We start from the raw sequence: 23,252 nt of genomic DNA, 5'->3' as shown, positions 1-23,252 counted from the left end.
CTTACCCAAGGAGAAGATCTCCCACAGCAGGATGCCGAAGGACCACACGTCGCTCTGGGTGGTGAACAATTTGTCGAAGATGGACTCAGGAGACATCCACTTCAGAGGGAGGCGGGCCTGTCAGCCAATCAGAGCACAGGAGCAGATTTAACCAGCAGCCATCTTATTGGGAAATATATAAAGTCGCCACAGATTGTTCATTGTTTCAAGTTCAGAAACATATGAGGAGCAAAAATTATTTATTTTATTTTTTGAAATAATATACAAAACACATTTTGTCTCAAGATTTTTGTGTTTGGAATTTAAGTAAAACACACTATTCGTAGTTTTTTTTTTTTACAATAGAATATCCCAAAACTGTCAAGTCTAGTTCTAAAATAAATCAGGAAAATAAAATCAATTTGCTAATAAACTTTATTTTTCACAGTTGTGTTTTCACCCCTGTTGTTTGTTTGTCAGCAAGCATACACAAAAAACACTTAATTGATTTCCATGAAACCCGGGGGAGGGATATCTCGGTGCGGGTCTGCATCAGGGGAACTTTCTACATAACCTAATATTGGGCATATTAAGGCAACAGATATCTATGAATGTGTGAAATGTAGTGTGGCTTGATAGACTTTAGACTGTTGGACCTGTGCTCCACTGAGTGACATCCAAGTTGCTAGTGTGGACTCACGTCTCCCTTGCGGACGTAGTCGGGGTCTTTGTAGATGTCTCTGGCCAAACCGAAGTCACAGATCTTCACCACTTTATTGTCAGAGAGCAGAATGTTCCTGGCTGCCAGGTCCCTGTGAATACACTGATGTAGGCGCAAAGTGAACAACGGTGTAAGAAAATGTATTAAGCACACAGATGTGCACACACACACTGTGCAGGAAAGAGTCAGACCTTGCGAGAGGCCAGATACTCCATCCCCCGCGCCACCTGGAAGCTGAAGGAGATGAGATCCTCCAGGAATAACGGGGCGTTGGATGCAGATTTGCGATCTAGAAGAAAAAGAGCGGACACAGGCCGAGAAATAAAAAAACTCGGTTTGAATTTAAATAGAAAATATATAGGATATAGTTTACGAGGTGCTTGTCTTACCGAGGCCATTCTCTTTGTTTTCCCTGTTGTCAAACTCTGCCCTGATGCCGCTCTGTCCCTCACAATCACCCCTGGCACAAACCGGCCCTCCATCTCTTCCTCTGGACCACTAATATCGAGACAAAAGGATCCCAGTCAAACTTTATGAATGCATCTTTGTGACTCCTGAGATGTGTTGGTAGTAGTTTCGGTGAACGTGTGGACTGGTGTAAGGGGGAAGTTCATCCAGTGTGTGTTTCTTTGAGGCCACTGTTTATCTTCAATGTCTAAAACCTGTGAACCAAAATACGGAAGTGCAGGTCGAGAAGTGATAACATCTCCCGACCTCAAGCGCATTGCAGAAGTGTGCGTTTGTGAGAGATCATTTTGTAATTCTGTGAAGCACAGAGAGGGGATGTTGTTTCTCTCTGGAGAGGCGGAAGAAGAAGAAGATGTGATGTGAGATACACGGCCATGCACGACGCCATCTTTAACTGTGTCAGTGGAGCTCACCTGGTCCTGAACAAACACCTCTCTCTTGCTCTTCAGGAAGGTGGAGAGGTTTCCAAAGCAACAGTACTCCACAATGACCATCAGCGGTCCTGCCCACACAGAAAACAACAACGTGAACTGGGACTTCTAAAAATCGTTATCTTTATTTTAACTTTATTTCAAGGGCGTAATTAAAACAATAGACAACAATGTTAATGATAGATAGACAGAGAGAGAGAGAGAGCGAGATAGAAAGAGATAGATAGATATATAGATGGATAGATAGATAGATAGAAACTAAAAACTAGTAAATAAAGCATTAAGTACTAAGTCAACAATTACTATATATTATATGACCTAAATATTAACAGCTATGTACCACTTCCGATTGTCCAGATAGATAGATAGATAGATAGATGGATAGATAGATAGATAGATAGGTAAGCACCTCCTGGTTTGGTGCAGGCTCCCAGCAGGTTGACCACATTCAGATGATGTCCTATGTGGTTCAGGATCTTCAGTTCAGTCATCAGAGCTTTGTGCTCATTGGCTGTAGCGTCCTCTAGTGGGCAATAAGGAAAGAACACAGATAAGTGGTACACAGGTTCATGGTCAGGGTTGTAAATTTACAGTTTCAGAGTCACACTTCACTGGCTCCTGATTATGTTAACAATAAAATGTAAAAAAAACCCAGAACAGGAGTTGCAGGCGTCGTTAAGTCTCATTACAATCTAAAGGTTTAAATACAATTTGTGGCAGAGTATAACCACATAAACAATACCACTTCAATGGCATATAAACACACAAGAAGGAAGACAAATAAGTGACTCATCAGTACATGTTACTATTAAGAGAAGGACTCCTGGCCATCGGAGGTTTCTACGTTTTTTTCCTCCTGGTAGTTTTCGGTACGGAGGACGTTGCACCTTGCATATTGGGATTTGGGAATATGAGCTATAGGAATAGAACTTGATTGATTGATCCTCATCTTGTACCTTTGAGCATCTTCACAGCCACAGTCCTGCAGCCGGTGGCGCCGTCAATACCAAACGCGGAGGCCTGAATCACCTTTCCGAAGGCTCCCCGGCCCAGAGGTTTCCCTGTGAGAGAAAGAGAGAGAGAGAGAGAGAGAGAGGGAACGTAAGGGCGGCAGGGGAAAGGGAGGTGTGTGTGTGTGTGTGTGTGTTGGTGTCTAATTGAGCAACACTATTAATTAGTATTATAATCCATCCCGGATGTGAGCTGCTGATAAGAGAAGACTGTAGACTCATATCCACAGTCAATCTAATTGAATCCCACCCTGACAATATTGAGAGCTGATTAGGTCCAGTCAACACCCACACACCCACACAGACACTCACACACACACACAGACACACACACACACACACACACACACACACAGAGTTGATTAGCTCACCACAGACAACACAGTGTCTGATTAATGGAATGGGAACGGGATGGGAGTCACTCCCAATAATAATCCGATAAGACCTCTGAGAAAGTCCTGGTATCTGTCGTCTGGTCTGGTCTAAACCCCCCGTTTCATTGACTAAAATCCTTCCTTCATATAACAAGCGGATCACGTTGATGTTGTCAGTGTTTTACTTCTGAAGCAAAGAGACGCACCTAATGTGAGCCGCTCCCGAGGGAACTCCCATTGTTTGGGGTCGTACTGCAGTCGCTCACACCGCTCCTGGATTGGTCCGTCGCCGGTGTCCAGGATGATTGACAGGTACTCGGGCTTGGCGTTTGAGGCGTTGGACTTCAGCATAAATAAAAAGATAAACAAATGTCAAAACAAATGTTATGGTGAACAATGTATTACACCTCAGCGATTTAAAGGTGGAGGCGACTTTGTGACATTCACACTCGGTGCATTCAGGTGCTTAAGGGAAATCCCAACGTTTGAGAGCAATGTTCCAAAGAGTTTAAAATACAAACCTGAAGGAAAATCAATAAGCAAACATGAATTCTGTAAAATAGTTAATTTGAATGCTTTAGCATCTTGGCCTGAATTATAAATATTTATCAGACGTATTCATAAGGCTGAAGTATTCATATATGCACCAAGTTATATTACAAACAAGAGACAAAAATCTGTTTAATGTGACAAAGTCTCATCTCATCTCATTTCATTTAATCTAATCTAATCTAATCTAATCTAATCTAATCTAATCTGTTTCACTAAAACGAATAAGACAATACGCAAACATCAGAATAACATAAAAATAAAATCTCATATAAACTAATCTAATGTTTAAAGAGTACTTGTTGATGTATATGCAAAATGAAAGTGACAGAAAAAGCCTTGATGCTCAAAAATAAGGTAAAGAAAGTTGCAGTACTCTGGCAAACCATAAAATGTGCAATTTGTACTGAGAATTAAGCACTGTGTAACCTTGGCAGCCACACGTATCTTCCTTACAACAACTTGGTGAAGTAGTGATGACTCAAGAGGAACAAATTCCAGAAGAAAAGATAAAAGAGGAAGAAGCACGATGTCAGAAGTGAGTGTTGATCATTAATGATTTTGACATTGACCTAAAACAACCAGAAAGCAGAAAGCTACAGTTTTCCTCTCACCTGTTTCAGTTTCCGTATGAAGAATGTGAGAAAAAGCCAGAGGAGAGTGGCCACCACGCACGTACAGGTGAGAGTGGGAATCTCCAAAACTGAGCTTTCTGAGGCACCTGCACAAAAACACACAAGTTGTTACTGGACACAATTTGACCTGAGATAACCTGCACATGTCTTTTTCTTACAATTTGTATTTATTATTTTCTTCTCTGACTTGATTTTGACTGTTGAGGGATTGATTTTTTTATTTTAATTCCTTTTCCCATCAACATTTATTCCTCGACACATCTCTGAGATTCAAAAACAGTTTTGAAATCAAGTGAAACAAAATCGGCAACAGAAATCCCAACAAACCACCTCATTAAAAAAATACTGTAACGTAATATCCCTCATGTGCTTGTGCTTGGGGTTTTTAAGTTTTCCTCCTTGCTTCCAAATGGGGGCACTGCGTTTTCACTATCGCTCCATGATCCCGAGACACCACCGTCCATCCTCCTCCTTAAATCCCAAATTAATCTCAGAGAGAAGATGTAGAAATGCCCAGAGTGGAGCGGAGCCTCTCAGAGATGAAGGCCGGGCCCGTCCGGAGGAAATAAAAACGGGAGACAGTTTCCTTCCTGACTGATCAGAAAATAACAACACTCACAGCAGCTCGTTTCTCCAGAACCAGACTGGGAAGCACATCCACCACTTGTGAACCACACGGGGTCTGCCGCCTCTACCACCACCGGACATGTGTGTGTGTGTGTGTGTGTGTGTGTGTGTCTGGTGCAACAGAATCAAATAAAGACACACTTTGATCTTAATAATAATCTATAAATAGATCTGATTCACCTCAGTGTAAAAGTACTACATACATGTACAACAGTGTGATATACAGTACAATGTGTGGACCAGGCATACACGTATACATCTATTTACAGAGCTGAGAACAATGGACTTACAGACACACCCATACATGGAGGTTCCCCCCCATCATGTTAAAACACAGCCGATCAAAAGCAGAGAAACTTGAGGTCAGACACTTACTGTTCACCCATACGTGGGCAGAGCTCTCTGCAGACCCCCTCTCATTGGTGGCCTGGCACGTGTACAGCCCCTGGTCCTCCACTGTGATTCGGTCAATGTGGAGGGTCCCGTCTTTTGGTGATATGACGATACCTTTAAGATAGTGGCAAACAAAGACAAACGTAAATACACCAGATTTCAGCAGCAATTTAAATGAATGATGTCTCTTTATTACCTGATCCTTGGGACAGAGCGTGTTCGTCTTTGTACCATGTGATGGTCGGGGGTGGGACGCCGTGAGACGGACAGCTGAGAGTCACTGAGCTGCTGACGTTGACCATGCAGTCAGTCAAATTGTGATGCAGCACTGGAGGCTCCAGAACTGAGGGCAGACACACAAACACACCATGAAGGCTGAGGTATGAGTGTGTAGTTATTTAATTTATAAAACTTTAATATTGAAGAGTCCTGAGCTATTTTAGGTGTTTGTGAATATTAATGTTGTCTTTATAATTCACAGTAGATATATGCTTATATATGCTAATATGCTTATTATCAAAGCTTCACTTTGATAAAAGCATATTACCAAAAGACAAAAGACACACAGAGGGTTCATGTAACGATGTACATTAACTCATGCAGTGTAAATAAGTACTGATAAATATTTATATTATGTGTAATATATCATCAGGACATATTGCACTTTTTACCTAAACCACATTTGTGAGAGCTAAAGAAATTTCTTCGATTAAAATAGTTTGATTAACTCTAACAACAGTAGCTAAAATTCTTTCTAGAACAACTTTGACTCTTACCAACATTTAAATTCAGTTTGAACACATATTTAAGTACAGTACAATAGTAATATATTGATAAAATGCAATGGAAATGGCCTTTTTATGGCTTTTTCAATGAAACAGCTCCTGCTAGGGTCCAAAAATGAAGATAAGAGCAAAATCAAAGCAATGATCCCAAAAGCGCTGAATAGATTACAGCAGAATCGGGTGACAATTTAATTTTGGTCGTTATTACAAACCTGAAACTTCATCACATTACTAAACAGTCAAAACAGTCATGATAACATGTTGCTGCTCATTCTTAAACCCAAATATATCTTTGAACGCAGGACTTAACCTAACAAAGAATATATATTTTATATCGTAGTATTTTCACTTTTACCTGAGTGAAAGCCGATAAACTAAGATTGTGTCACGTACAGTCATAGTTTTTTATAGACTGCAGGAGATTTCCGATGAAGTGAAATCATAGCATTTTTTCCCCCACACTTTTTTGGAGCGGTGCCACTCCTGCACAATGACTGTGACCCTTGAGAGAAGAAGAGTGGCCTTGGGTTCAACCTCTGAGTCAGCTCGTATCTGAGCTCTGAAAAACTCGACAATAAAAAATAATTTCTCCAAACCGACTACAATATTGTATTTCATCACGCGAACACTGAGTGCACACAATGCTTCCACTCTCATGCACTATAATTACACCACAGGTCTAGCGCATTACATTTGGATCAGATGGCTCCTCCATCCCAGCAGTTCTCCGACCCATGTTAACATTTATTTCCTCCTTTTTCTCTCTTTCAAGCTCCCCCACTCATCTCTCTCTGGTCACCTTGTCTCTCTAGTAATTCCCTTGTGGGGTCCTGGGGGAGGAAGTTGTTGTGTTGGGAGCCTGATTGTATAGAGAGTAGCAGTAAAGGACATGAAGAGAAGTCACTTAACCAAGGGGACTGATTGTTGTTTCCCCTATCTTCCTCCTGGAAAACAATTGATGATTGTCCGCGGGGGCTGGGGCCTGACAGTGTCTGATTGGCTGATTGTTCCTCCGGCCTTGTGTAGGGGCCTGTAAATGTGGCATTGTGGGAAGTGCCATTGTGTGCTCTTCCTCCAGACAAGAGCTCATTCCCACGTGAAAGAGGTGCTGAGCTGGAGCGCAAGAGCAAAGGCAGGGTGGGGCCCCAGGAAGCCGAGGGGACCCGATTCCCAAGCAGCGAGGCCTCTGTGAGAGCGTGTTTGTTTGTTTGCATGTATGTATTTATATTTGTGTAAGTGCGACACAATGCATGTGCACAAAGAGAATGGGACGAGTTTAACTTGGGGAACCGGTCGGTAAGGAACTATCTCCATTAGCAATAAAGAAAACCAGAGGTAAACTGCTTTGAATGCAGGTGCACACGTAGACACCATCAAGGCCCCACGCAGTACATATCAATGATCTGATCTTTGAAGTCTTCTGTCCCTAGATCATAAAGTTTAAGATGAAGAATTGAAACTTGAAAACTCAGGTGATCGAAGATAGAAAGTTGTAAATCAAATGATCTTAGAAAAAAAAGACAAAAGAGTAAAGATTCTTTGACACAAAATTACATGATATACATTTTTTTTTTTTTTTTTAAGAAGAAGGTAATTTCAGTCCAATCTTTAACCCTGATGATCCCATTATATATGTTGAGGATATGAGGAAGAGCATTACTCACTGGTCACCACCACCTGTGTGTCCAGATGTGTTTCCTGTCCGGTGAGGCGGTGGTGGGCGGAGCACCTGTAGGCCCCAGAGTCCCCAGCTGTCAGGTTGCTCAGCCGCAGGATCAGGGCATTGGAGAACTCCCCCGACGTGAGCGGCTGAGTTCTCGGGGCGGGGCTGCGGGACTGGTGGTCCTCTGTGTCGTTCACTCGTCGCCACAACAACGCCGTGTACAGGTACTTATTGGCTGCGCAGGTGAGGTGGAGGTCCCCGCCCTCTCTCGGCTCCTCCCGCTGGTTTACACTGAAGCCTCCTGGGACGTCTGAGGGGAAACAGGAAGCAGGAATATGACGAGAATATAAACCTCCTGATCTCCTGTGTGATGAATCAGTCTCCTCAGTTTCTTGACATGTCAAGTTCCTGCCTGGTGCCTGAAACACCTACGATTTCACCAAACCTCCATGTTTGTAACCTTTGATGACAATGTTGAATATCCATTGTCGGTAAAGAGCAGCTAGTGGAATACAGTGAACAGGCTTTTTATTTACTTTAGCCAGTCGAAACTTCCCGTGGAAACGGCTCAAGAGTTTCCTGATGGCAGATAGTGTTTATCTTTCCCGAACACCCCAAGGCCTCCCGAAATAAAGTGGACCTGCCAGTCCAAGGAAGTGCACTGCACGGGGAAGTGGAACGATAAGAGCCCCAGCTTCCTGTTTCGCTCACACACTAACAGCTCAGCGCAGCCTTGTGCACGGACACATGCACACTCCTGCACACAAGAACACCTTAAACGTGTTGTAGGCTTGGTTACAAATCTAACGCCACATCAACTGCAAGATACAGTGTGTACACAATGCACGCACGCCACTTTGTTCTGCCAAGTATTTAACCTAAATTAACATGTGTGTTACACCTTCAGCCTCCACACTTATCATAAGACTGGGTTTGTTTCTGTGATGTGACAGAAGATTTATTTCAGTACTGTGTCAGAAAAACATATTCACACCTTTCCTTCATAAACAACCTTGATGTTCATAACTCTTCGCTGTATAAACATAATACCTTTGTAAAAGGTTACATATGTTTGATATGAAACGAATAATGCCATATAACAGTGTGTATTATGGGACAGTGACTCCAGACTCCAGTTTAAGTTTTGGGGTCTGCAAATATGCAGCATCCCACCCTTACTACAGTGTCCCTTTATTGTGTCTGGCACAGCGCCCCCTGTCTTCCTGTAAAATGAAACAACCTTAACACAGAAGTACCTTCTTCTTTTGTTCTTTTGCAAGCTGAATAATCATCTTCCACTTGCCTTCTCTCACTTTTTCCCATCTGCTTTATCACAAGGAGTCATTCTAAGACAAAACATCTTCTACTGCACAAGCACAGTTTCACTTTTACTGACCACGGCTTGGAAATAAATACATTCATCATATTCTCTTGAATTTTCTTAACAATGATGGAAACACCTTTTCTTTTTGGTAATACTCCACTGTGATAGTTTGTGTGTGTGTGTGTGTGTGTGTGTGGGTGGGTGGGTGGGTGTGGGTGGGTGTGTGTGACAGTGTGTGAAAGCAAATCACAAGTTGAATGAGGAACTGATGACATGATGAATTATTACAATAATTCATGTCATAGTTGATTCTTTATTTTCCATTGAGTGAAACTTCTAAAGGTCATCGTCCTCCTACTAAATATTTACCGGTATCACTCATTATTCTGTGTAAATATCCAAAATTAAGATATTACACATGTTTGATGCTTTGATGTGATACTGACAAATCAGTCGGGTCAGCTGATTCTGGCCATGTGTCATATCCAGGGAGGGAGGGGGGGAGAAAAGTGAGAAAACTAAGAAGATGATGGAAAATAGTCATTATATGAGGAGTGAAAGGAGGAAGGGGAGAGGCCGCGATGGAACTTAAAACAGATCATTCACTGTCATTTGTGGTCAGTGTAAGCTCTGGAAATAAAAAAAAACTCCCAGATGTCACCAAGAAAAACCGAAACACACCCATGAGTTCCATATTTGTGGAGATATGATTCATTGTGTATTTTGGGATCACCTGTGATGTAGAAGGAGACGTCCATCTGGTCGGTGCCTGCAGAGTTGGAGGCAACGCAGCGATACACTCCAGACACAAAGGCCTCTGCCACAGTCAGGACCCCCACTGTCTGCAGAGAGCACAAACATCCTCCTGAGCAAACCGACACTGAGCACACTGTTACACACACAGACTCGCACACGCACACACCTGACACGGACACACACACACACACACACACACACACATACATTAGGCTTGTTACCTCTGCCTCTAATGGTAGGAGTCATATTTTCCAATGGCCCACTCACTAGACAATAGGGGTCACTGAGCCAGACCTCCTGCCCACTTCCATCCCAGTGGGCAGCTCAACATGCAATCTGTCGATAAGTAATGATGTAGGTGTGTGTGTGTGCTTGTGTGTGTTTGTGTGTGTGTGTGCATGTGTGTTTGTGTGGATAGGTTTCCTTTTTATCCATTATGTCTTCATCCCATTACTTTGAACACAATATCTTGAGAACACCTTGAGAGCATTTCTTCAAATTCTCAATCAGAAGACTGATCGATTTCGGTGAGAGACAATTCAAGGGTCAAGATTAAGGAGGCCTCAGAAACATGTTTTTGGCCTCTTGAATATGTGAAGTCTTCCTTTTAGGTTTTCTGAAAAGTGAGTTGTCGCAAAGACTAATTGATTATATCTCAGTGATCAAAGGTCAAAGGTAACGGTGATCTCATATGAATCTGGAAAATAAAGTTTGTAGATGGAAACAACTGCAGGGCTTCATTTTTGAAAAGTCAAACTTAGTTTACCTATGCATTGAACATTTTTCTAAAACTATTTAGCGATGGAAATCCAGTGAACTTTCCCGGATGTCTTTAATAAAATCTGTTAATTTTACTCTTCATATCTTCAGTTCTTACTTAGGATGTTATTGCACCGTTGAGTTTATACATCTGGCTCCATTCCTGGCTCCACTGTCAGAGTGTGTGTTTCAGTGTTTCCCACCTACCCTTTTCTTCCCCTGAAGAACTTCCTGTCTGTGAGTAACACTCAGGATGTGGTTGTGTGTAGACATGGCGGGGAGATCCTCTGTCACAGGGCGCCATAGGGAGGAGGACGCCGGACACACGCACCTTAAAGGAGGAGGAGAGGGACAGGGACTCAGCTGTGTTGATACAAGTCTCCAAGTGTGTGTGTGTGTGTGTGTGTGTGTGTGTGTGTGTTCCTCAGCTGTACTCGGCAGGAGGAAGACCTGAACACCAGGGAAACTCCTTGATCTGCTGCTTGATGTTACCTTCACCGTCATTCACATAACCGCCATCATCACCAAACCATTTTTATCAATAGCATCACATCCTCTTTCCCTGTCCTGCAGCCCAACAATAGCGGATCTTTGGAGTGCTATGTAATGCTGGATTGTTCACCTATGGAGGATGCAGAGGTGGTTCTGTCATCCTGTGGATCCGCTTCCTTCCATTCTTAACAAATCATCCCACATTTCCAGGACTAGAGTTCCTGTCGCTGTCAATGACTCTCACAAGTCTAAATCAATAGATTACACGCGAGTGGAGCTGTGGGAACTGGAGCTTAGACGAGAGGCTTTGTGGTTCACTTGCATTCATCTCCTGAGGATGAAAAGCTGAAGTTGAGCAGCAGCTTGGGAGAGTCCCTATGCCTGATCTCATGGAGAGAGAAAGATGCATTAAAGAGGCTTAATATTCATGATGATAAATATCGTATTGTTACCTCATCTATAATTATGCCAACAGGCTTAAAGTGATGCTGGGATATGTTTCTGATTCCATTTCATTATTCCTCTACTCTGGCATGATGTCATAGGGTATCATCAAACTGTTTTAAAAATGTTCACTGCTGTTAAACGAAGCAAAAACTATTTTGTGCAAAAAATGAATCTGTGAATAAAATTAACTTTTGTGATTGATTCTCATAAGGGAAATTTAATTATATTTTTGTGCATTTTAATGTTAATAAACTATTTTGTGTACGCATATAGGGCACTGCAGATATATATTTTCTTTATTGATATTGAACAATACAATGATTAAATACTATTTCCCCTGTACCCGCTGTGAAGATAATGTCCATCTGCAGCTGTGATTCAGCAGTTAATAGAAGTAGAAACTGAAACTTGACGATGCCGAGCGAACAATTCTGCATTGTTTGAATCACTTATTATTATACTTAACATTTTCATTTCACTTTCTGTTTGTGTGTCTGTGGGTGTGATGGAGGACACAAGTCGGCCCAGTTTTGTTGAACTAGAGGCTGTTCAGACTCTAACCTCATTTATTTTAAAATACACTTGCTCTTGCAAATTAAAACTATTATATTCTCTTAAAGGAACTGACAGGAAACGAGTCAAGTTCAATACTGTTTGGCTCAAGCTAAACTAATGCATTTAAGTCTTCAATGACTCTCTCTTAAGAGTATAATAGACAAAAATGTGGTAGCATAATATTTAAATCCATCTATCTGTTAGAATAATGGAGACAGATGTCATAATAAGAAGAATGCAGTTTTATTTTAAGACATGAACCATGTGTCTCAGTGTAAACTGTCATTTCCACAGAGTTCACTGATACTCTGTGTGTTTATGGATGTGTTGTCATGTGTCACTGCCCCTCTCTGTGTCTCTGTGTCTCTCGGTCCCTGTCGCTCTGCGTCCCTGTCTCTCTGCGTCCCTGTCTCTCTCTGTCTCTGTCTGTATCCTTGTCGTCATCCTGAGCTCCTCCCTGAGGTTGGTTCCTCTCCGCTGCTTGATTGCCCTTCCTCTTGGAATCTAGATAATGTGCGACCCACCCTGTGCATGACACTGTGGAGTCTGACGCACTCATACGCACGGGCTGCACAGATGCACAAAACAGGTCTAGTTTAAAAAAAATCCCACGCATACACACGCATTACACGCACACACACTCACTTGCATATACCAGCAAACAATGCCGTGCTTCCAAGGAAAAGCTTTCTCAATCAAAGTGACACCCACATATACAAATGCGATTAGTAACATGGAGGTGGTCAACGTGGTTAGACACAGAAAAAGAACACGTACGCATGCAAACAGCCACAATCACACAGTGTGTGTCTGCAAACAGGGTGAGCAGCTGCTTGGGAAAAATGAATGATCTGTTCCCAGTTGTGTATCAGTGGTGGTGGTGTGTGTGTGTGTGTGTATGTGTGGGGGGGGGTCATCTCCTGCCTTTTTCTTCCTGCCCTCTTAAGCTGCCTAAGCTACTCGTGTGTACTGTCCCTGTGTGTGTTCCTGTCTCAGCCCCCAAATAACCACAGAGCTGTAAAAACCAATACACAAATATAAGCAAAGTTTAATGCAAAAACACAAACAACCGATATAACACTTCAGTACATCTTAACAGATTCATACAGAGTTGGCAAATATTGTCATTTCGTCATATGTAAGTTAGTTGTATAAAATTATTAAATATTAGATTCATATATTACTCATAGAACATCTGTATACAAGGAATGGATCACATTGGGAGACACCCGTAGAATGGGGGACACGCACTGACGCATGCACAAGCACTCGCACACACACACGCGCACACACACACACACACACGCACACGTGCACGCACACGCACACGCACACACACGTTAACTCTACTATAACACCAACCACTCGCTCTCTTAACATGGCTTGTAGTATCACACATACAGTACATTTAGATTTGACTTAACTTTCGATACAAAGACAACAGGGCTGTTATACTGACGTCGCTTGGCACACAAGACGTTTTTGGACACTGGACGACACATCATGACACAACATGACACAACATGACAGAGGACTTGTCATAGTCTCTGGTCCGTGGAGACATCCTACATGGTAGGCGTCTGCTGACCTTCAGTCTTTTAATAGAGAACTGCAGGCATCCCATAGTGAACAACACAAAGCTTGTCCTCTCTCTTGTTTCGCCCGTCCATGGTGAGCACATTCGACCCTCTACCGGTGGCTACAAGTCGGAACAGAAACTCACAGCTTTTTGTGGATGTCAGAATCAGATCGGGGGCTTGAGACAGGCACGGTTCATGCACCCATTATAGTACCACTCTAGGACACAAAAAACAAAGCAAAGCAGCTCCAGGAATGTGGCTGGTGGATGGATGGAATTGCACCTCTTCTGGCTCAAAATGTCTGTGAAATGTAAAAAATAAAAAGCATAAACAACTACAGGATGGCTGGGTGCGAGCGGGGGATGAAACTGGCAGAATGAAGGAAATAAATAAATAATCATTAAAGCAGTGGGTCCTTAAATCCTCAGTGATGAGACTCATATTCGTCCGTGTTTCCTGCGTGTCCTGGTTGTCACTGCTCAGCAGCGGTCCCAGTCACTTTCCTCACTTCCCACAGTTTAGCGAACACAGGATCATCACTTGGGATCTCTGGTTGTGTCACTGAGCGTTCTGGCTGCCGTGCAGAGGCACTGAGGAGTTTGTGGAGGGTGTGGGCTCCAGGGCGGGAGGCGATGGGGAGTTGTTCTTCTGTAAAGGTAGAGGATGCTGGGACGGGGCGGAGGGCAGAGGTGGTGAGGGAAGGGGTAGGGAGAGGTATGTGTGGGGGGCAGCGGGGTTGGGGCTGGTGGTGGTGGGGGGGTGATGGGGGGGCTCTCAAGAATAGATCAAGCTCTTGAGGAAGCGGACTGTGCCACGTTTGAAGACGAAGGGACAATCATGCTGCTGGGAAGCGTCTCGCATCGGAGAGGAAGCCAAACAACGAGAGGAAAAGCGCTCTGATTTTTCGCACAGGAAGCCCAGTGCGCCTCCTGCCTGGGCCAGATAAGAGCGCTGCGGTTCCCAGGGCCAGACCCAGGAGTGGACCCGGGACCCAGGCGTGAGGCCCCCCGTCAGCCGGGCCCGGCCTGGTCCACAGTCCCTGGGCCTCCTCCGGCACGGCGTCAGGCTCGTGGTGCAGCCGGGCTGCAAAGAACAAGGGCCCAGTGAGGATCCAACCAAATAAACTGGTCTCAAGAAACACACTCAGAACACTGAAGCAGAACCAGAACAGAGCTTTGGGAAGAGCCACATGTCTGTCTGGCACGACTTTACCTTAAGTCCTCATGTTTAGAATTCATGTCAAGACTAAATAAATGGTTCATAACACACTTTAATGTGGTTGTACAAAGAGTTAAGGAACTTTTGAAGTGTTTTATAGTCCTTTTATACAACATATACGTGTTACCCATAAGAATAGATCATTATTGTTAAATAATATATCAATACACCCATGTGTTATAAACCATTAATTAAATGTCTATGTGCTACTTCTGAATGCTAAATAAATGGACTTAAAGTAAATGGTCATGCGCCAGTAAAGAGGGCAAATGTAATCTGCAAGTGAGCAACAAGCTGAAGCTTCAGTGTACACCTTTGTGTTATCTATATGTTATATTATGTTTATTGTTTTCTTGCACTTGTCATGCAAATGTGTGTTATGCGTTTTATTTTAAATATGACTCACAATCCAATCAGAATTTTTTAAAACCTAAATATGAAAAATTTATAAAAATAACGGATCATGAATTGGGTGTAACTCAGCAACTTTTCTTCCATGTGCAGATTACATGTCACGTGATCATAAAACACAACAGAAGCAGAATATAAAAATACAATTTCCATGAAATCTAAACATTTTGTTTGAATTAGAAACAGATATTCAAGGTAACGTTTCTGCAGGATGAATATTGTGTATCACAAATATATGTTGGTTCAGTGCCAGCTGGTCAAGAGCATACTCCTGTACATTTTGTATATTTGATATCTGGCAGAGACGGACGGATGAAACCCGCAGTGGCGGCACATCGGCATGGCGCCATGTAAGAGTGCCGGGCTCAAGGGTCAAGTACACCGATGATGTCAGTGGGTCTCAGAGGGGGGATCGAGTGTGGGCGGCTGCTGCGGTGCTCACAGGTAATACTTAACCTCTCTGACTCGGTCATAAGCAACACAATAAGTGTGTGACCTCCAAGAACAACTCAATCAAGGCTTCTGCCAAGTGCTCGCTGGAATACTTGGGTGTGTTTGTGTGTGTGTGTGCGAGTTAACTAAATAACTGTCCCTCTGCATCACAGGGTTGGGCCATTTCTCATGAGAACTTTATATATAGTGTGAGTGTGTGAGAGTGTGTGTGTGTGTGTGTGTGTGTGTGTGTGTGTGTGTGTGTGTGTTCGTGTGTGTGTGTCAGATATAAGAAAAGGCATCACAGGATGCAGTGTGCAATCACAATAATAAACAGGCCCCTCACCCTACGTCCTGCACAGGAAATTCATTAAATCATAGTGTTTGATTTGGAAACCAACAAATCGTGACTGAGAGCACGGAACTGGCTTCTATTGAAGTGTGTTTTTTCTCTGCCCTTTCAAGTCTGAGATACACTGTGTGCTATGCCTGTGAATGTACACACACACACACACACACGTGAACACACACACACACACACATGCATGCAGGCCACACATTTGTATGCATTCAAACAAACAAATGGAAAAGGACAGTTGGATAGTAAGAGAACAAACATATGGGCAAGCAAGCAAACACACAGACACGGACATGATGAAACGCACACACAAGTGGTTGGGGGTGCATGTGCACAAAAATAAACACACACACATTTTCACACATTCCCGCACATGAAAGGCCCCCAAATGCATCTGTTCTGGTGACAAGAAGGAAACGCTGTCTGAACACACGCTGATGTAGACCAAACATGTCTCGTTTTACAAAAGTCCCACACACACACACACATACACACACCACCAACACCAAATAACATCACACAAACAATCATTTATGTGTACTGTATATTTTCGTATCATTATTGTGTTATTATTTTTATCATTGGCAGTTCAAATAAAACAACTAATACTCTGACTAAAATACTTTTTGCGGTTTTGAAGTTTAATTTGTTTGTTTAAAAAAGTCGATCACAAATACTTCTAATAACTCAGTTTAACTGTTTACTATTCGTTTCTAATGTACCTGGTGTGTGTTGACACATTTGATTTCACTTTAAACCATGACAAATGGCCACAGCCTCTAAAAAAAGAGGAAGGTTTCAAGATTTCCATGGTGACAAATACAAAAATTACTAATGCATGTTGCTTCAGTTTCCTCTGTGCTACTTACAGGCCTTTGGGCGGACAGCGATGCCAGAGCCACTGGACGTGTGGAGGAGGAACTCCGTGGGACGTGCAGTGCAGCACCTGTCTGCTCCCCCGTGGCACAGAGCCCGGGTCCTGCAACGACACCGCTTTCTCCCCTATCTGAGGACTCACTGTCAAACAACAAGCCCAGACACACACACACGCACCACACGCACATTCATACGGACACAAGAGCAGAGTTCAGTCAGCGAGCAGAGTTTTAGTTTGTGCTCACAGCAGGTATTTATTTCTCGTTCCTCACCGTTGACCACCAGTGTGAGCGTGAGGTTCTGGTAGAGGCCGTGCTCCTGGATTCGGACCAGGATGGTGTACTTCCCAGCATCCTCCTCTGCAACGTCCCGGATCACCAGGGAATTCCCGTCCATGTGGTACCGGGAGCATTGATCTGTCGCCACCATGTCATCCTTCAGCCTGTCAGTAAAAAAAAGACTCCTCCTGAGCAAAGTTTTCAATTGGAAAGACTGTGTGATTGTTCAAAAACCAGAGATTTAAGGGTGAGAATATATTGTAATAAGAATATTACACATTTAAAATGTTTGCTGCAGTGACGTCTTACCAGATGACTTCAGGGGCAGGAAATGTTTTTAGTTTGGGGGAGATTTTGTACGATTTCTGTCCAGCATGAGCCTCCATCACAGATCCATGTTTGGGTTTCAGGCGGATGAACGGACGGTCTGAAGTTAGGGAAACATTGATAAAGTGATAAGTGACGCAGAGTCTGAAAACCCCAGAATGAAACTTAAGTAATGAGGAATCTGAGCGTGGGCGAGTTTTACTAGAGGAAGACTCACCGTAGACAGTAACGATGACTTTCTGTTGTTTGGTCTTTTCCCCGCTGGTGACGCGACATGTGTAGAGGCCTCGGTCGGACCTCTGGAGTCTGGGGATGGTCAGGATGCTGTAGAACAGCATGTGTGTTTGGAGGTTCAGGAGCCTCTTGGTGATGGAGCCCACGTTGTTATTCTGAAGGTTGAGATGAAAAGAATCGGCGCTGAAGTTCACAGGCGTGTTTTTGACATTCAGAGTTGGAATTAATTTGACTGAATGTGACATTCAAATTCAAACAACTGGAGAAATCAGCAGCAATATTAGACTAGACTCGAATGTTTCTGAATAAATATTAAATTTACATATTATTTGATTACTTGTACTTAGGGGGATATTTCAAATTTTGGATGTTCTTGGATGTAAATCCCAGACACAGACGTTAATACCCCCAAAAAGTCAAATTAATTTTTAAATTTTAAAAGAGAAAAGAATCCTAAATATCTGTTCATTAACTATTTATTTAAATTTACAACTCAAGGCTTGTCTGGTGACAGTAAATAAATGTTAATGACTCAGTTAATGGCCTGTTAGAAAGTACAAGTTTCTTTCCTTAGGATGATCACTATCCACAAATTGAGTATTTGTCTCCAGTCGGAATATAAATACATTATTAATCAAGTAATTATACAATCATTGGTTACAACAAGTAATTACGACCCAATGATCATCATAGAAAGTGGTTGAGAACTAAAATTTCACTGGAGGGAAGCGATTAAAATTGAATGGGGAGTCACTTCCCGACCAAAAGAACTGAACCTCGCAGATTTGAAACTACCTTTGAAGGAATTAAGCGTGAATATACTTTCAAAGAAACACTTGTCCTGATAAAATGCCAATAAAGTAGTGTCTAGTTTCTCTGTTGTTGCTCAAAAGCACTCTGGCAGTACTCGACAAGCACCTGCACCAGTACATCACCCCACTGCGTAGAGAGATGCATGTTAACCCTCTCCTGTCCAGTCTCTAACATGTAAAAACTGTGGCTCTCTGGTCTCCACAGACTCTAATGCAGCTCTGACCTTTCCGGGAAAGTCCCAGGTGAAGTTGACTCTGGTGTTCAACGACCCGGTGGCTGAGCAGTTCAGCACCAGGCTCTTTCCCTTCAGAGCCTGCATGGGTTCACTGCTGTTCAGGTGCACAGCAATGATGTTATTCACTGCGGGGAAGAGAGGGCAAAAGGTGAAGGAGATGCATGGAATTCAGTTTGCGATTTACATGTTGGGTATAAACTGACCTGGTCTGTGCACAAAGTAATTGTGCGAATTGTGTGTGACGCCATCGATGACGGTCTGGCAGAAGAAGAGGCCGATGTAGTAGAAGGTGGGAGAACGGATGGTGAAGCCCAGCTCACTGTTCCAGATGATGTTCCTGTAGTCAGGACTCAGGCTCTGTTCAGGATACTGCTGGAGGAAAAGATCCCACACAGATATTTCACGGCACAATAACCATGAGAAGATGTACATAAGGAAGGCGTACGGTCACATGACCCTGCGGAAACACATGGCAGTGATGTCATGTGCATCAGGTGATAATATGAATGCAGTGCCTAAAACAAATGTGTCAGAGGATAAAGGTCATGTCACCATTCAGGTTACACAGGTTTAAAGTCTGTTGCAGCTCTGAGAGACGTTTAGAAGAAAGCAACTGGTGGTGTCACCTCAGCTTGGGCTAAGGATGGTTTTGATAAAAGGTCTGAAGGAGTGTGCTGTTAGAAACCAGTAAACATGTGAGGTACAGGGAGGATCCAAATAAAAATGCATTTTAATTCCATTATGATAATTATAAGGTCCAGTATTTTTTAAGTCTGACTCAAAGACGAAACTGAGAGTCATATCTTTGTCTCAACTCCTTAAAATAGAGTTCTACTTCTGCAAAGCTTCTGCAAATTTGATGGAATGAAACCCTCTTTCCTGTATTTTGAGTTTGTTTGATTATAACAATACCAAACTTACAAGCCCTTAGAGACAAGTTCAAGTCTAGATAGTTAAAAATAGAATGTCTCTCAGTAGAGTGAATACCTCCGACCCACCAATCCAGTCGAGCTGCACCAAGTTACACACACTCATAGATATCTCTCCCCAAAATTTCCCCAGATTTTTTTAATCAAGGTTAATGACTATTTCCTGGAAATCAAAGAAAATGTTAAAAAAACTTCCTGGTTCCGCCCCCTGATCCAGATCGGTGCCAAAATTGAATGGCTCTTCCCTGACCCATAAGGCCTCCTTCCTCTGAGTTACATGGAAATCTATCAAGTAGTTTTTGCGTAACCTTGTGAACAAACAAGTAAACAACAAAAAAGGACAAGGGTGAAAACACAACTTCCGTCAAGAAAGAGAAAAATTCCCAAGTCTTGCGGTTGACCTTTAACATGTTGATGCATAGGCCTAAATAAAGGATGTGCAGGGTTCGTCTATCAGAGCCTTATTTAGTCTTCAGTAAGATTCTAGGATTTTGATCAGAGAGGACGAAATGTTTATGCTTATAAATTGTAGGTTTACATTTATTGAGTCTTCTTTTCGAATCTGAAATACAGAGACGTGAGTTCAAGAAGCCTCTGTTGGTTTTATAATGTGGGTTCTTGGCATCTTTGACATGGATCCTCGTAAACCTTGTTGTTTTCTTGGAGGCAGCGTCAAGGAAATGTGACACAGTGGAAGCGTCCCACCCACTCTCAAGGGAACAGGTAGACCCCCCCCACCCCCACCCCCTTCTCCCCCTGCACCCCCCAGTGTGAATTGTCCGATATCCCCCCTCCCATAGAGTGGCGACTCCTCTGAGCTAACCTCCTGCAAAGTGTGTGGCCCCCATCTGAGCTTACAGCAGTGCCCTCTCTGTCCCATCCTCAAAAGGTGGAGATGGTGGTGGAGGTGGAGAACAAGTCGGGGGGGGGGGGGGGTCAGGATATGAGAAACGTCACTCACTCCGGCCCATCTCCTTGCATCCTGTTACTCCGGGATATAGACATTTTGACTGGAACCCCAGGTCGACCCCATCGTCCCCGACCTGCTGCTCACTTTCACAGCTACAGAGCAAGAGAGCAGCGTTCTGGGTGTGGTTCCCGCTGAGGGGGGGGCGGGGGGGGGGGGGGTCCACGTTAAAGATCCAAGCAAAGTGCAAAAAACCTTCCAGGAAAAAAACACTCCAGGGACAGTGACATCAACTGGATTCCTGGTTCAGACCGGCCAGCGCAGGTTGCAGGAGGGAGTGGGAGTTGAGGGAGGGGGGGGAGGTTATTTTTAGAGGAGAACATTGCCAGAAGTTTGCGAGGAGATGGAAGCGACACAAAAAAACAGTTTTACACTTCCTGGATTCTAATTCCGTAGAGCCTCAAGTTCCTAGACGTTTCCTCTTGGTTTTCAGAAATATTAGCAGCATGGCTCTGTGGATGGCAATGACAGTCTGAAATAAATTGCAAGGAAATTTTACTCAGTCTTTATCATGTTCCCTCATCGTGTGGTCAGTGACATTTCTCTCAGAAAGACAGAAGACACAGATATCCCAATAACCCAGAGGATGAATTGAAATCAGTTAAAAATTTAATTTGTCTGTTTTTTGGCAGAACAGCATCAAAACCAGTGACGTTCAATCCACTTCATCTCCGTCTTTTCAGGCTCTGGAGGACTTTTGTGAAACCTGAAATAATTACTATATATTAGGATTTAAACTCATCAATCTGCAGAAATGGAGCATGATATTTCAATTATTTCTATTGGTTTGTAATCATCATCGTGAGAAACCTGGATTTCATGGCGGGAAGTGCAGGATCTCGGATATTAAAAACTTCAAACCACACAGGGTCAGGAAAGTGAAATACAAGTTTCCCATCAACACCTACTTATTATTCCTTTATTGGATTGTCTGCTCCAGCTCCCTCTGCGTGTCTCGGCAGCAAATCCATTGTAGTTGCACCACAATAAGCTTCCTACAGTGACGAACAAGCCCTTAAATTATGATTGAGGAGAACGGACGGTACTTTGATTTGTCAGGGGCCAACAGTAGCTGCCTCTGCTTCCTCCACCGGGCACAGCAGCAGCTGTTTAGAGCATCAGTCAGAGGAAGCTGGCAGCCACGGTTCCTACTACAAGAGAGTAGATGGGAAATGCTCCCGGCTGCGGGCCAACAGGGCACCGCAGACTCTGCGTCCTGTCTCCAGAGGTGGAAGCCGAGTGGCGGTGGGCACCATGCGAAGGGGAAAAAGCCCCTGAAGGAAGAAGTAGCTTGGGCGGTTTCCTCGGGTATGTGCACAAACAGATTCGATGCATTTCAGCCTGTGAACTGCATTGACCCACAGACCTACACACTTGTATATTAACATGTGCATTCAAACACACAGGCAGTCAACAAGCACTCTGAACGCTCCTCTTTGCACTTAGAGACTCTGTCCGCTCTCCCCCTCACTCAGCAATCAAGCACCAGCACTCACAAACATATCCACACACACACTTTCACACGTATATCCGCAAATGCACGCAAACAAATGGACACAGACGCCCCGGTGCAACGGCTGCAAAGGTAAGAACAATGCGGGCATGGATCAGGAAAGATACGACTCAGAGAATCGAGTGCATAGGTGAGCCCCCGATGGAACAAACTGGTAGGGCAGGGAAGGTGTGTGTAGGCTGAGGTGACGTGTGTTAGTGTGTGTGTGTGTGTGCAGAGGCATGTAAGAAATAATCCACTTACCTTGACCAGTGTGGTGATGACATTGGGGTGTGTGACCCGACAGGGGATGACCAGCGGCTGCTTCTCCATCAGGTACAACACACCTGGGCTCGATACCTGCTGTTCCACAAATGGCCGCTGGCTGTCTGAAACCCAAACACTGCGGTCAGGGACACATATGCTACAGATACAAAAGATGGTACAATCAATGCCTTAAAGCATTAACACCCGAATGATAGAAAAACATATTTCATTATACCAGTGGGACTTGCATATACACAGAGTTTTGAGATATTTCTAGTTTATGTACTTTAAATGAGCATTTATATAAAAGAGAAAACCAGAGCTTGTTGAATATTTCTGAATATTTCAACCGTCACATTATGAGTAGGATTTCTTTAAATGAATTCATCAATTACTTGACTGACTGTTTTAGCTCTTTAAACTCTTTGCCAGAGGGCGAGAGGAATAAAGTTTGTGGTGGTCGCGCACTGAAAACATAAATAAAAAAAATGTATCCAAATGGATCATCTGAATCAAGTGTCCTGGTTACTAATCAGGTGCACGGGCTTCACGGACATGTTGAGTCGGGATCATCTCCATCACTCACCGCAGCTCCGCTAGGTTTCTGCTCTGAGCACAGGGAAATAAGTGAGGGAGACTCAGATCCTCTCTCTTGTGATCAATAAGAGGATAATGTTTGAATTTAGGAAGAAAATGATAAAGTAGAATGATCAAAGTGAGAGGGATAAAAAAGATGAACTCCTTGACTGAGGGAGAAAATATGTTTTTCTCATCCACACACACACACAGAGGCAAGAAAACAATCAGCTGCTTCCATGCACAAACACACAAACAAACACTTGCGAGTATCAATCTCGGCAACAAACA

The 23,252-nt window shown here is 43.3% G+C and overlaps 1 protein-coding gene across 3 annotated transcripts in view; it reads right to left on the bottom strand.

The window, feature by feature from the left end:
- Positions 1–23,252, bottom strand: part of flt1 (fms related receptor tyrosine kinase 1) — a 30,736-nt gene that overhangs the window by 2,346 nt on the left and 5,138 nt on the right. For 2 of the 3 annotated variants that reach the window (XM_062379244.1, XM_062379243.1), the window contains exons 4-24: positions 22,383–22,507; positions 18,934–19,102; positions 18,719–18,855; positions 17,666–17,837; positions 17,431–17,548; positions 17,116–17,285; positions 16,837–16,984; positions 10,682–10,805; positions 9,693–9,801; positions 7,637–7,945; positions 5,384–5,530; positions 5,170–5,301; positions 4,147–4,253; positions 3,190–3,325; positions 2,556–2,660; positions 2,009–2,122; positions 1,582–1,670; positions 1,090–1,198; positions 892–989; positions 680–802; positions 6–117 (exon numbers count right to left, since the gene is read on the bottom strand). In XM_062379244.1, the coding sequence (XP_062235228.1) occupies positions 6–117; positions 680–802; positions 892–989; positions 1,090–1,198; positions 1,582–1,670; positions 2,009–2,122; positions 2,556–2,660; positions 3,190–3,325; positions 4,147–4,253; positions 5,170–5,301; positions 5,384–5,530; positions 7,637–7,945; positions 9,693–9,801; positions 10,682–10,805; positions 16,837–16,984; positions 17,116–17,285; positions 17,431–17,548; positions 17,666–17,837; positions 18,719–18,855; positions 18,934–19,102; positions 22,383–22,507 (2,853 nt within the window). The remainder of the gene's footprint in view (positions 1–5; positions 118–679; positions 803–891; positions 990–1,089; positions 1,199–1,581; positions 1,671–2,008; positions 2,123–2,555; positions 2,661–3,189; positions 3,326–4,146; positions 4,254–5,169; positions 5,302–5,383; positions 5,531–7,636; positions 7,946–9,692; positions 9,802–10,681; positions 10,806–16,836; positions 16,985–17,115; positions 17,286–17,430; positions 17,549–17,665; positions 17,838–18,718; positions 18,856–18,933; positions 19,103–22,382; positions 22,508–23,252) is intronic. The other variant, XM_062379245.1, reaches the window with a different exon arrangement.

Source organism: Platichthys flesus, chromosome 21 (genome assembly GCF_949316205.1).
Source record: "Platichthys flesus chromosome 21, fPlaFle2.1, whole genome shotgun sequence".
NCBI lineage: Eukaryota > Metazoa > Chordata > Actinopteri > Pleuronectiformes > Pleuronectidae > Platichthys > Platichthys flesus.
Note: the sequence above shows the minus strand (reverse complement) of the source record. Positions and strands in the feature narration are given on the sequence as shown.